Source organism: Uranotaenia lowii, chromosome 3 (genome assembly GCF_029784155.1).
Source record: "Uranotaenia lowii strain MFRU-FL chromosome 3, ASM2978415v1, whole genome shotgun sequence".
Classification (NCBI taxonomy): Eukaryota; Metazoa; Arthropoda; class Insecta; order Diptera; family Culicidae; genus Uranotaenia; species Uranotaenia lowii.
Window position 1 is genome coordinate 213,226,916 of NC_073693.1, and position 12,810 is coordinate 213,239,725.

At 35.2% G+C, this 12,810-nt stretch overlaps 1 protein-coding gene and 1 long non-coding RNA gene across 6 annotated transcripts in view; one reads left to right on the forward strand and one right to left on the reverse strand.

Annotated features, from left to right (window-relative positions):
• The window catches only part of LOC129751905 (acetylcholinesterase), a 417,996-nt gene that overhangs the window by 376,458 nt on the left and 28,728 nt on the right, over window positions 1-12,810 (forward strand). For 3 of the 5 annotated variants that reach the window (XM_055747675.1, XM_055747676.1, XM_055747672.1), the window contains exon 2: window positions 12,482-12,743. In XM_055747675.1, the coding sequence (XP_055603650.1) occupies window positions 12,503-12,743 (241 nt within the window). In that variant the 5' untranslated portion in view covers window positions 12,482-12,502. Of the gene's footprint in view, window positions 1-10,246; window positions 10,396-12,481; window positions 12,744-12,810 lie in introns of those variants that run through there. The other 2 variants (XM_055747673.1, XM_055747674.1) reach the window with 2 other exon arrangements.
• Window positions 11,264-11,746, reverse strand: LOC129751910 (uncharacterized). Its single transcript, XR_008738824.1, has 3 exons — window positions 11,606-11,746; window positions 11,403-11,551; window positions 11,264-11,327 (listed from the first exon to the last, which is right to left on the reverse strand). It is a non-coding gene; the product is annotated as an uncharacterized LOC129751910 (long non-coding RNA).

The following is a 12,810-nucleotide window of genomic DNA, read 5'->3' on the forward strand; positions in this document are numbered from 1 at the left end:
CCTTTTAATGCTGTTGTAAACTCGACCCAACACCAGCGCCATACGTAACTTCTGTTCAATACAAAATGCCCAACCAAAGTATTCCACCACCCACCCTCAATTCACTTCCTGCCAACCAATTTCGGAACAAGCTGGTAGCTTCACTGAGTGGGTTTCGATGTAAAACAATCCGGCTACAAAACTTGTCGAAGTATGTCCTTTACGATTTGCATACATAAACGTGATCCTTCCGCATCTCCCTTTCGGAAGTTCCTAGAGCCTTTCTGTACTATAGGTTGGTAACTGTAAAAAGCCGCCCCGAGCCAAATCTGCAGAACCAAGGCTAAACATAATTATTATGGCCAACAATCACGTTCATTCATTCATTCATTCAGCTCCACCATCGTCGTTAGCCAGTATGGGTGTATGTGATGTGCTATTTTGAGGGGGCGGTGTGGGGTTCTTCATTAAATTAACTTTCAGGAAGTTTTCACGCCTCGTATGGCTCATTATTCGAAAATCTGAATTGTCATTCAACCGATAATCATTCGATCAAATGGGCGCTTCACAGTGATGGTTATTGACAATTGGATACTTCTGGGCTTTGTGTTTACCGTTGTCCTTTCTTCCGTCGTTGTTTCCTTCCAGGAATAAGAGCCGGGTCCTTTGGAGAATTTCGTTGCCTACGATCTTCTGTATTGAGATTTCAGCTTAGTTCAACCGATTAATGTGTTTTCCTAACTACGTTGTGTGAGGCAAATACAATACCCCGTATCACTGGACGAGAGTATGGAAAAGAAAACAATTCAAGGAAGGATTCGGTGTCGTCAAACAGATTGAATCGAGTTACAACCCCTCTTTATTCAATTACCATCCTACACAGCAAAAAATTTCTAAAAGTATACGCAATCTAAAATACGAGTGATCTACTTTTTGACCAGCGTAATTCAAAACTGATGTAATTTTACACTCTTTTTGATCTATTTTTGAATCGTTTGTATAAACTTAATTTTGTATGATGTATGTTTACACGCCCTGATCTAAAAAATATATCTCAATATAAAATTACATCGAAAACAATGTAAAACACGACAGATCCATTGTTTTCCTTTTTTTCGCGGCATAAATTGTTCTGTTTTTATCCGAGATGGTGGTTTATTGTGCGAAAAGAAAAAAATTCGCTTCCGCAGTTAATTTAGTATTAAAATCGAACCAAATTCTTTCAGAATTGAATTTAAAAATGGTAGATTATAGTTATAGACAAAATTTAAAAAAATGGAACTTCAAATTCTCCTTCGATTGCAAGAATTGCTGTTTTATAAATGGATCAAAAGCCGAATCAATGTTGAATGTTTCTAATGTTTAGGGGATTCCGATTACTATGCTGTTCCGGAAGGATTCAAGAATGCTGCCTGATGATGCTGATCGGCAAAACATCGCCGTGCTGGGGATCATCGGGTACAACCACAATTCCAGCTGCCAGTGATGATGTGCATTTTTTGAGTTTGCAGTGTATCGGCAATATATGTTAAATAAAATGACACATGTGGCGTATTTATTCATAAACAACTCCCAAAATCTGATTATTTAAAAAAGATTTGTAATATTAACGCTAATATGTTTTTAAATTTACATCATTGTGTATTTTTACACGACGGTTTATGTCATCCGTTTTCGTGCATTGTTTTCGATCTAAATTTACACGCTTCAAAAATTACATTGTTGAGAAAAATACACCGTGGTAGAATTTTATACCAAAATCGATGTTCCGTTTTCGTGCATCGTTTTCGATCTAAATTTACACGATTTTTTCTTGCTGTGTACATTTGGTCGTAATCGGTGTGTGAATGTTCTTTCTTATTCAAGGCGAAAAATGTTGAGCGTTTCGGATTTGAATGACGATAAATTCATGAACCAGTTATGTTTAAAGAATAATGCTACGCTTATTCCTCGGAACTATTCTGTTCTTTGTATGCTGTTGGATACTACATGGTGACAAAAAAGTCCGGTCACACAATAAAACCTCAATATCTCAAAGAATAAGAAGAAAATCTTAATCTGGCTTTCATAGCTTTATTCAGTATCTCATAAAGATACTTCACAGAAGATATTTCTGAATTACACCAACTTTATCTGATCGAACCAGCTTCAGACGTCTCGGAGAGTCGTCGCAAGCGGCGCGCACCTGCTCCATCGGCATCTCATCCCAGATTTTCGTGATAACTCGCTTGAATTGCTCCAAATTTGCTATTTTATAGTCGTTCAGCTTAGACATCATGTATCCCCACACGAAATAATCCATTGGATTCAGATCCGGAAACGACGGAGGCCATTCATTCTTCGAAATGAAATCGGTCAAGTTTTCCTCACACCACGCCTGAACAACCTTTGCGGTGTGGGATGCTCCGCCATCTGTCAGGAAGCAAGTCTGACGTCTTATTTTGGAACCGGAAAACGTTCAGCTTGTCCGCAGGAGCTTGCTGGAGGCTCACACTCCAAACTCGATCATTTTAGGGATCGACTGTTTGCTCCAAAAGGAACAGCTTCTCGTCCGAAAAAATAAGCTCGTCATCTGCGCGCCAAACCGAGCAGCAATAACACCTGCCCTTAACTCTGCCATGGCTCACAACTCAATGTAAACAAATTGCACAGGAACGAAACTCTCCCACTTTGGGCAGCAGAGTTAGCCCTTTCATTTGACATATAGAAGGCACCAGAGAGATGCAACGTGTAGGCTACAGGCGACCCCAAAAAATGTGACCGGACTTTTTTGTCACCCTGTATAATCACATTTGTATTAATCTGTCTTATTTTATTTCTATTAAGCATATGAGTATATTTCATTGATTTGCTAAGAAATTTGACACTGTAAAAACGTAAAAAATAATTCGACAAATAAGAGTAACCATACGAAGTTAATTTTTTTTTAATTTTTATTGAATGCGTTATTCTGGATTGGATTTCTGTAGCACTGAATACTTAAAACACAATTAGCTAAAGTAGAATTTGGTGTAATACAATCTATTATATGAAATTCTCGAGTAACGGTAATAGTCTGACTTCTCCTCCGAAATGGCTCAACCGATTCTCATGAATTTTTTTGAGAATATTTTGTAGACATGAGAATAGGTTTTTATCAAATCAAAAAAAAAATTCAAAGTTAAATCAATTGTCCGCAGTTATTAAATTTATTCCTTTTTTTTGCAGAAATTCGAAATTGAAAAATCATGGCATCCATTTTTTTGAAATTTTGTTTCCTTTGGGGAGTTTTGTTTTTCGTCTGCATGGGCTAGACGTCGCGAATCAGTTGGGTGGGAATATGTGAGCTCGTATTTTGTCAAAGATACAGCAATTCCAAATGCCCTTCTCTACGGGAAGAGCTGTATCTTTGTTTCCAGCCGATGTAAAGACCTCAAATTTTGTAGAGCGTTAGTTTGATAGTTGAACTTGGGCTTTGTGAAAATTTCAAAAAAAAATATCAATCAAGAGAGGAATGGCAGCTTGTCAAAGTTGGAAGTGGGTGCGCAGCTTCACGCGATTTGATTCTTTTTTGAACGCAACTGTAGAATATTTTCGATAAAATCCTATCTTGTGTGCTGCAACATAAATTACACACAATAATCATTGAAAGATGCCTTACTAATAGTATCATGAACATTTTTCAAAATTTTAGATGATTCTAGCAATAAAGTAACGTATTCAACCAAGGAAACACAAATTTGTTGCAAATTTCCTGAAGAAATCATAAGGAAAATCTACCGTCGACACTTATCCCATAAAGCGGGGTATGTGAAGACACAAGCAGTCTATATTTATTTACATGATAACTTTTCTCGCTTTGCGTCTACCAAGCTCATCTTTTCCGCGTTTGTAAACAACACGTTCTGCATCACATTGAAAGTAATTTTATCAAAATTGATTCACTGCTGATTTTTGAATGATTTTTTTAAGTTGAACTATATAAAAAACCGTCCACACTTACCCCGATGTACCTTTTAAATTGTCGGGCCCATATAAACATAAATAAACTCCCCTTTTTTTTTAATCATTAACCGAAAATCATTGTACTGATTGTTTACACACATTTCATGTACGCTCTTAATATGAAAAGTGTGTTTTTGTTTTTACATGTTTTGACTACATAGAAAAGACCATGCGCGGATCTACGGGGGGGTGATGGGGGTGATCACCCCCCCCAAGCGGGAAAAAATAAATCATCAGTAAAATTATCACAATTTTTTTAACTCCATTAAGCTGAAATATAATTTTTTTATGTGTCAAACAAAATATCTTAATATTGATATTACCATTTTTACGCGTGCATAAGAATTCAATAGCTGCTTAAAAATATGCTTGAATTGAGTATAAGCAGTATGCGCGTGTACAACTTCGTGTTGGCTTGGGCGTGCGAAAAGGATAAAGCTTGCACCTCACTCTTTAAAGAATATTCTAAGCATGACAGCAGATTGGTTTTCTTTATCAACCGATATCCAGAGTTGTTGTAAGCGCCAGTTCCAGAAACGTCGGTTGACTTATTCTGAATGATTTCTTGAAAAGGCTTGAAAGAAGCCAACATTTATTTTCAAGAAGATCATAAAGTGATTTCTTATTTATGCATGTTTACCAAAATTGATGTTTTTCTAAAAAAAAATTAATTGGGTCGTCAAATTTTCAATAAATGTTCTATGTACGGCTAGAAATATTCGTGATATAATTCTGACATTTTCAGTAACACTTTTTAACTGTGGGAAAATAACCTCATAAGCGATCATGTCCTTGAACGGACATCAATGTTTAGTTAACTAATTTAGGAAATTATTTTCCCTTTTCTTATCCATATACGTAAGCAAGTGTGCGTAATAACTGTCAAAAACAACTCTATATAGTTGATATTATTTCCAGATGTAGCAACCGAAAATCCGATCGATTAAACTTTGCAGACAACCTAATCTGCTACCGTTAGTCTCTGCTTTCAGGAACATGCATGCTACCAAAGATGATAAGGGGTAAGTACATAGGACATCTGCAGCTGAACCATAAAGCATCGAAATGTTTTCAAGTTCTACTAGCAAATCTGACCTCCAGAATGATCAGATGTTCACATCTGCTGCAGACCAATTAGTCTATGAATTAGATATAGATGCTGTTTTAAAGGCTCATCCTAAACCATACTCTACTATTGATGATATCACAAAGCTTAACATTTTAACTAGACACTGGGTACCTCCCCCACAATTTTCGTTCCCATACTCCGTAACTATTCGATGAATCTATTCAGTAAACCCCTTTAATAAAATTAAATATACCTAATAATTATAAATCTATATTTTATTTGTCTAGATACGTGCTTATTTGTGTTTTAAATGTTTATTTGTTTTTTGATTCTCGTCTTTATATTGATATTTCAATGGAACTTAAAGTGAAAAATATGTAAAATTTTTGAATAAATACATTGACGGGTTTCGATAAGAAATGAAGCAGCATACGGTTTAAAATTGGATCTCAAAAGAGAAAATATTTGGATTAAATATAATTGAAACTTTAGTAAATGGCTTTTTTACCCGAATATTGTAATTCACCATAAAACCAGAGATGCTCATTTGAGTTAGTTGAAATCATACCAACAGAGTTGTTTTTGACTGAAAATAAATTAAGTACGATTTCCAAAATTAAATTGATTATGAATTTTTAATCTGATGAATTTAAACGAATGGTCAATCCATATCCTCAACTAGAATAATAAACGTATATTCAACTTCAAACCAGTGAAAAAAACATTTGTTTGCGTTTTGGCTAAGACTAAGCCAGCCACAAACAGATATACAGAATTCTTTGAACAAACTTTTTTTTTTTTTAAATTGTCTTCATCATTATTTACATGCTGCTGAATTCTCTTCATTTTAATCATCTACATTTTTTCTGTCACAGTTTTTATTTTTCCCAATCACTCAAAAAAATTTGGACATATTATTTGAAAATTTACTAAATCACCCCCCCTAAGAGCAATCTCTAGATCCGCGCCTGGAAGAGACTTTTAATGTGCTTTCTTGTTGAAAAGTTTTCTTTATGTTTGGTATTCCAGTGAAAGCAGAATTTTTTTTATCAATTTTAATATGAGCTGAAAGTGTTGAAAATAATATTAACTCCTGTTATTTCACAAGCTGGAACATGTTCAAACGCGCCTTTCAGCCATGAAACATCTATCTTCTAAATATTTCCTTTTCAAATAGATTCAGCATTATGTGAGAAAGGTCAAAAAGGGGTATTTCGTGTGTTGAATCTGCAGGGGATATTCAAAATTATTAAACGTCTTTGTAGATAAAGTTGCTTAAAACAGAATTCATTAAAAATGGAGTATCAAACATTGCAGAAAAACTGCAAATATATCAACGAAATTTGATAAAACAAACAGAAACAAGTAAAGTTTAGTTCTTTTAGAAATAGGACACTTTCTTTTGCTGATAGCTCATTTACTGGTAATCGGATATTCTAAATTTTGACAGAATTTTCTTGCCTGTAAAAATTACTAACCGACTTATTTTTTTCAAAATTTTAAATTCACGCGTTTTTGAGATATCTATGATGCAAGAGAAAAAGAAAAAAAATATTCTGTACAGTTTCCTTCAAAAACCACCATTATCAAATTTATTTGTAAGCTATAAATTTGATAATGGTGGTTTTTGAAGGAAACTGTACAGAATATTTTTTTTCTTTTTCTCTTGCATCATAGATATCTCAAAAACGCGTGAATTTAAAATTTTGAAAAAAATAAGTCGGTTAGTAATTTTTACAGGCCGTTGATTATTCAAAGAACAGATGTGTGTGAGTAATAAAAAGTATGCAAACTGTTAAAAATGTTCACAAAGTTCAAATCAAGCATTGTAATGAAGCACATGATCGGAAACTACGGTTAAGGAACTTAGGAAAGTCATGTCTCATAAAGGGTGATACGGTCAAAATTTGGTCAAGGGAAAACGCGTGTAAATCGGTGAAATCGTTTATTTAAAAAATCAAATTTAATTTCGTTTTCAAGTTTAATTAGTATAAACTTGAGGAAAAATATTCAGTTAGGCTTCCGCTTTGCCAAATCCGAATTGCCGGACCTTACGCTTAACCCCTGCCATCAGATTTTATACAGCCACCTTGTCCACCTTCTTCGCCGCAGAAAGCCAGTTTGCCTTGAACTGCTGCTCGTCCTTAGCAGTTTTTTTGGTCTTCTTTAGGTTCCGCTTGACAATAGCCCAGTATTTCTCAATTGAGTGGAGCTCTGGCGTGTTGGGAGGGTTCTTGTCCTTGGGAACATCCTGCACGTTGTTGGCGGCGTACCACTCCATGGCCTTTTAACCGTAATGACAAGATGCCAAATCCGGCCAAAACAGTACGGAACAACCGTGTTTCTTCAGGAAAGGCAGCAGACGTTTATTCAAACACTCTTTCACGTAAATTTCTTGGTTGACAGTCCCGGAAGCTATGAAAATTGCTGCTTTTCAAGCCACAGGTACAGATGGCTTGCCAAACCAGATATTTCTTCGCGAACTTTAATAGTTTGAAAATGCTTGAAAATATCTGCTACCTTTCCCCTTCCTTTTGCCGTATAAAACTCCTGTCCCGGAAGCTGCTTGTAGTCGGCTTTGACGTAGGTTTCATCGTCCATTACCACGCAGTCAAACTTCATCAGCATCGTCGTGTACAGCCTCCGGGATCGCGCTTTGGCCGTCATATTTTGTTTATCATCGCGATTTGGAGTCACTACCTTCTTGTAAGTCGATAGTCCGGCTCGTTTTTTGGCTCGATGCACGATTGTAGACGATACACCCAGCTTATTTGCGGCATCTCGGAGAGAGAGGTTTGGGTTTCGCTTGAAACTACCGGCAACTCGTTTTGTCGTCTCAGCGGCTTCCGGTTTTCGATTTCCCCCCGATCCAGACAGACTTCCTGGCTGTCGACAAACGTTCCCCAAACACTTTAATTACATTTGTAACGGTTGATTTGGCAACTTTTAGCAATTTTGCCAGCTTTGCGCGCGAGTAGCTCGGATTTTCGCGATGCGCGAGCAAAATTTTGATACGCTGCTCTTCTTCCTTGGACGGCATTTTGGCAACTGAAGAGTGAATTCCAGGATCAAAATAGGAGCAACATGCAAAATTGAAAGAAATGCGTCAAGTTGATATTGACCAAATTTTGACCGTATCACCCTTTAAAGTTAAATGTTTCGAGCCTTGGGTGATTTAAGACTAATTTGCGCCGAAGTCGAGCCATATTTCGGACTAAAACTTTTAAAATACCTTTCAAGATAAAGCTATTTCCCGTTACTACGTCGATATTTTACTTTGAAAAATCTCCATTTTAAACTTCTAACACCCCATTCACACGACCTTTCACAAGGGAATGGCATTTTTGGTTCCTTATCACCGATTTTGGAAGATTTTGGCGTGCTGAATCCGAATCAATTGTCAGATTTGGTTTATTCCCTTTATTTATCGATAAATTGCGTTTGAGAGTTATAAAATTGATCAGTTTTGAGAAAAATCAATCTTTGATAATTGATTAAAAAACCAACCTACACGAAAAACATGAACTGATTTCAAATCTAACCATTTCCGTCAATTCAATCAAGTTCATTCAGAGTTTTCCTAGTTATGAAATTCCACAATTAAAAAACATAAATAAAATTAAACTTATTCTGGTATCACAAAATAACGTTTTCGATATTGAATATTTTTAGTTATTTTACAACTCTGCTCAAGAGTGCAACCCGTTTTGACTAAAACTTTAACAAATAGGTAAGAATTCTTTTGGCTTAAATGTCCTTTAAAATTTCCTCAAAATTCTCCTTTGTTTACAGAAAAGGGATTAATAAGCAAAAATAAAACTTCTCCATCTTTTTTCTCAGAAGTCAAGACTATTCGCGACTTTCGGCAGAGTTGGCCATTGAGTTTAAACCTTTATTGAAAAAAATCCTTGAAATGTTATACAGTTTTGCCAAAAAAGGCTTCGATTTTAATAATGAAATTATACCTACCAATTTTAAAATTAAAAAAAAGGGGTTGAAGAAACCCAGGGTATTTATACTGTAAGTAGAGAGAATCTCGCGAGTCAAATATGTCTCTCTTTAGCCATAACTAACAGTCTTAAAGGCACATTTTGGCGTCTCCATTTACAACATCAAATAAGCTCCGCAATGGTATTTTTGCAGAATATTTGCTGATGCAGACAGTACTTTGAACCATCCCTTTATTTGCAAGAAGCTGATAAAATTTCAATGAATTTTTTAATTTGCCAAAAAAATATATGTTTGTTAATCGCAAAAACGATATAATTAAAATTTTACAAATAGTCAAATAATTAAAATAAATTCCTTAAACAAAGTCTTATCGTTCTCATCGCTTCCTTAAGTTTTCCTAAAGTTTTTTTCCCTAGTACAATCTGATGTATGTAAATCAGTAGTATTTAAACAAACTACAAAATTAAAAACCTTTTTATATTAAACCAAAGTTTTTCGTCAAAAATATTTCTACTTTATAAGAAAATGTAAAAATCTCACTATACAAATATTATGTTGACACAATACAGGAACTATACTATGAATGTGTAAATGTTTTTAAATTTATTCTACCCCGCACAATTTTATTAGTCAGATTAAGTCGCACGTGCCAGTTAAGCCCAGTTCCGACACACATGTATGGTTGCGTCGTTCAATGGCCCTGTTTTCGTGCTGATTTCTTTGCGGGTTAATATTTTAAAATAAATTTTATTTTGGTTGGCTATAAGCAAATTTCTTACATTCCACTTATTAATCATTTCGCTCATTGTTCAACAATCTATATTATCGTCGATAGAAATTTTTAAGTGATAAGAAATCCAAATATCAAACAACATCGACATGAAATAACTTCAAATGTGTTCAGAATGGTTTATGTTGTGATTTAGGCTAACTCACCAGAGCTGTCTTATTAGCACAGTCCGGTTTTGTCTCTCTGCCCCACGTTCGACAAACATGTTTGGGAATAAATAAATAACATCGAGATTCTATGTCTTTATTTGTTGATTGAGATTGAGACAGTTTGAGCATCAAGAGCTGTGCTTGATCTAAATTTTTGTAAGGACTTATTCATTAAAAAGAAGGCATCGGGAAGCCTTTTAGTATTTCTACTTAATTTTGCTCATAGAAGTGAACCAAATCTGTTTTCATCTATAGGGACTTAATGTCAGAATTGGACTTTTTTGTATTGTTGCCCCGGAAACGATCGAAGTCGTTTCATCGGTTCTATGTCGTATCATTGATAATTATTTGTAAGAGGTGGTTCGAATTGGACGGAAGTGTGCCTAAAAACTGTTACGTAGACTTGTGATCTTTTATGATTAATTTATAGCATCCGAAAAGTGATTTATTGCTGCTGGCATCTATAAGGGTTGGTAAGAGAAAGCATTTAGAATTTTTGTGTGTTCAATTCAAATTGATAGAAACATGGGAGATTTGGGTGTTATAGGCCACACTTTTTTGCTTCATGATTTCTATATTATATAAGATATGGTAAAAGATAAATGATATGGTTTTCTACATTTCTATCGTATCATTTGACAATTTTGTTAATAAAAATAAACACAAATTGCCCCGAGTTCTGACTGTTTTACAAAATGCAGTTTTTTTTTAGTTTTGAAAAATGGTGGGGAATTGTGGGCCACCGAATTCAAAATGACCAAATGACATGCAAAGTGTTTGAGTTGACACAATACAGTAATTTCATAATTTCATTTGAGTATTCAAGCAATTTTAGGTGACGAAATAAAAAAAGAGTATTTCAGGCTTTGAGTGTGTACACCGAAAATAATTTTCACTTAAAATGTAAGTGACCTCTGGAGTGAATTTACGCCATTTGTGAATTCATGTGAATTTTAAGTGACCGTCAAGTGATATTCACTAAAGTGACTGGTCAAGTGAATTTCAAGTGAGTGACGAAGTGAATTCTAAGTGAGCCTGAAGTGAATATGAAATGTATGCTCAGGTCTATTAAATCTTTGAGTAATAGTGATTTTAAGATAAAATTTCGGAATATCAATGATCAATAAACTTCGTTTAATCAAAACAATTATTTATTTATTTGCGAATTCGAAAAAATACATTGTTTTTTCACAAATTTATTGATGGGTTCAAACAAAGTTTTGACTTGAAATATTCATCCACTTTTTCGATTTTTTCCCAATATTTAGGTTGATTTTTTTCTGAAAATAAAAAAATTAAATTAATAATGTTTCGAGGTTTTATTTTCATGATATGTACTTACTTTTATTTGCACTGTTCTTGAAAATTTCAGAATAAAAATACCATCGGGAAGCATTTCCGAAACCTGTTTTGAAGGACAGAAAGAAAAATAAAAATTAAATTGAAATATTTTGATTAGTGAAAATTTATCACAACTTACATCCAACAAAGTTTTTCCACAATGGCCAATTTATTCATAGTTGCTCTGTAGAAGTTACAACTTCTGCCGATTCATATTTTGGCCCCTCATTCGGATGAATAGTTGCACTACGACGTATTATCCGCCTCACAGGATATTTTTCTCGGGCTCTGGAAGTATATAATTGTTATGAAACTTATAAATGACTCTTTTTCTGCACCTACCAGCTCATACACAATTCTGTTATGTTTCCATAATAAAAACAATCTTTCACAACATGGCTGTCATTCGCTACCTGTACATTCATTTCAATTTTAAGTGCCCGGTCAAGTGAATTTGACAATTAAGTGACGGGTCAAGTGAATTTTAAGTGAGAATGTAATGAAATTGAAGTGAGCGGCGAAGTAAGTTGACATTCAGAAGAATTTCAAGTGGCAGTCACTTAAAACTAATGTGATGAGTTAGTGAACATTGATTCGGTAACTTGAAACATAAGTGACGGGTAAGTGAAATCTACATGAGCCACTTGAAATGAAGAAATTCACTGAACTCCCACTTTTAAGTGAAACGTCAAGTGTATTTTAAGTGTGATTTTGGGTTCAGTGTATAAGAACATCAAAATAAAGGTGGTCCAAGATACCCCACACTGTGTGGCCCATGATTCTCCACAAGCAATAATTTGCAGATTGGTTGCGTTTGAGTGAATTAATGTTGTTTCATGAAAAATTCCTTTTCCATGTGAAAGAGCAACTCAAAACTAGAATCATAAGAATATGAGCATATTTTTGTTACGAACTTTAGTTTTCCCACCGATGCATCAGAATGGGGGTAGGCTTAATAGCGCAATTGAAAACATCTTTTATTTGTCTTTTTACTTTGTCTGGATTGACCTCAACGAATATACGTAGTGATCTGAATGGATAAAATCAAGCTGGAATTACTGGAACGTGTTTAATTTTATCTTTGCCCTTATTTGCATATAAACTTTTCGACATCGGAACTCTATTTTGGGACTGGGTAATGCAATTGGTTAACTTATTGTGCCAATCAGGTCAATCATCTGATGAATCTTCCCTTTCGTTTGCTTTTTTCGTTTGCAGCGCTCTGCAGCCGGAAACGAGATGGAGATCCGAGGCCTAATCACCCGACTTCTCGGCCCGTGCCACCTGCGACATCTGCTGCTCTGTAGTCTCGGGCTGTACTGCATCCTGGTGCAATCGGTTCACTGTCGGCATCACGAAAGTGGCAGCTCGGCGGCACATCAGCTCAGCTCATCGAAATACTCACAATCACCCTCGTTATCGTCATCCTCGCAATCGTCCTCATCGTTAGTGGAAGAGTCGACGCTGAATAAAGATTCAGGTAATCATATTACTCGATGCCCATTTTTGTTTTCCTTCTTTTTGATATTTTTCTTCTTCTACTACTA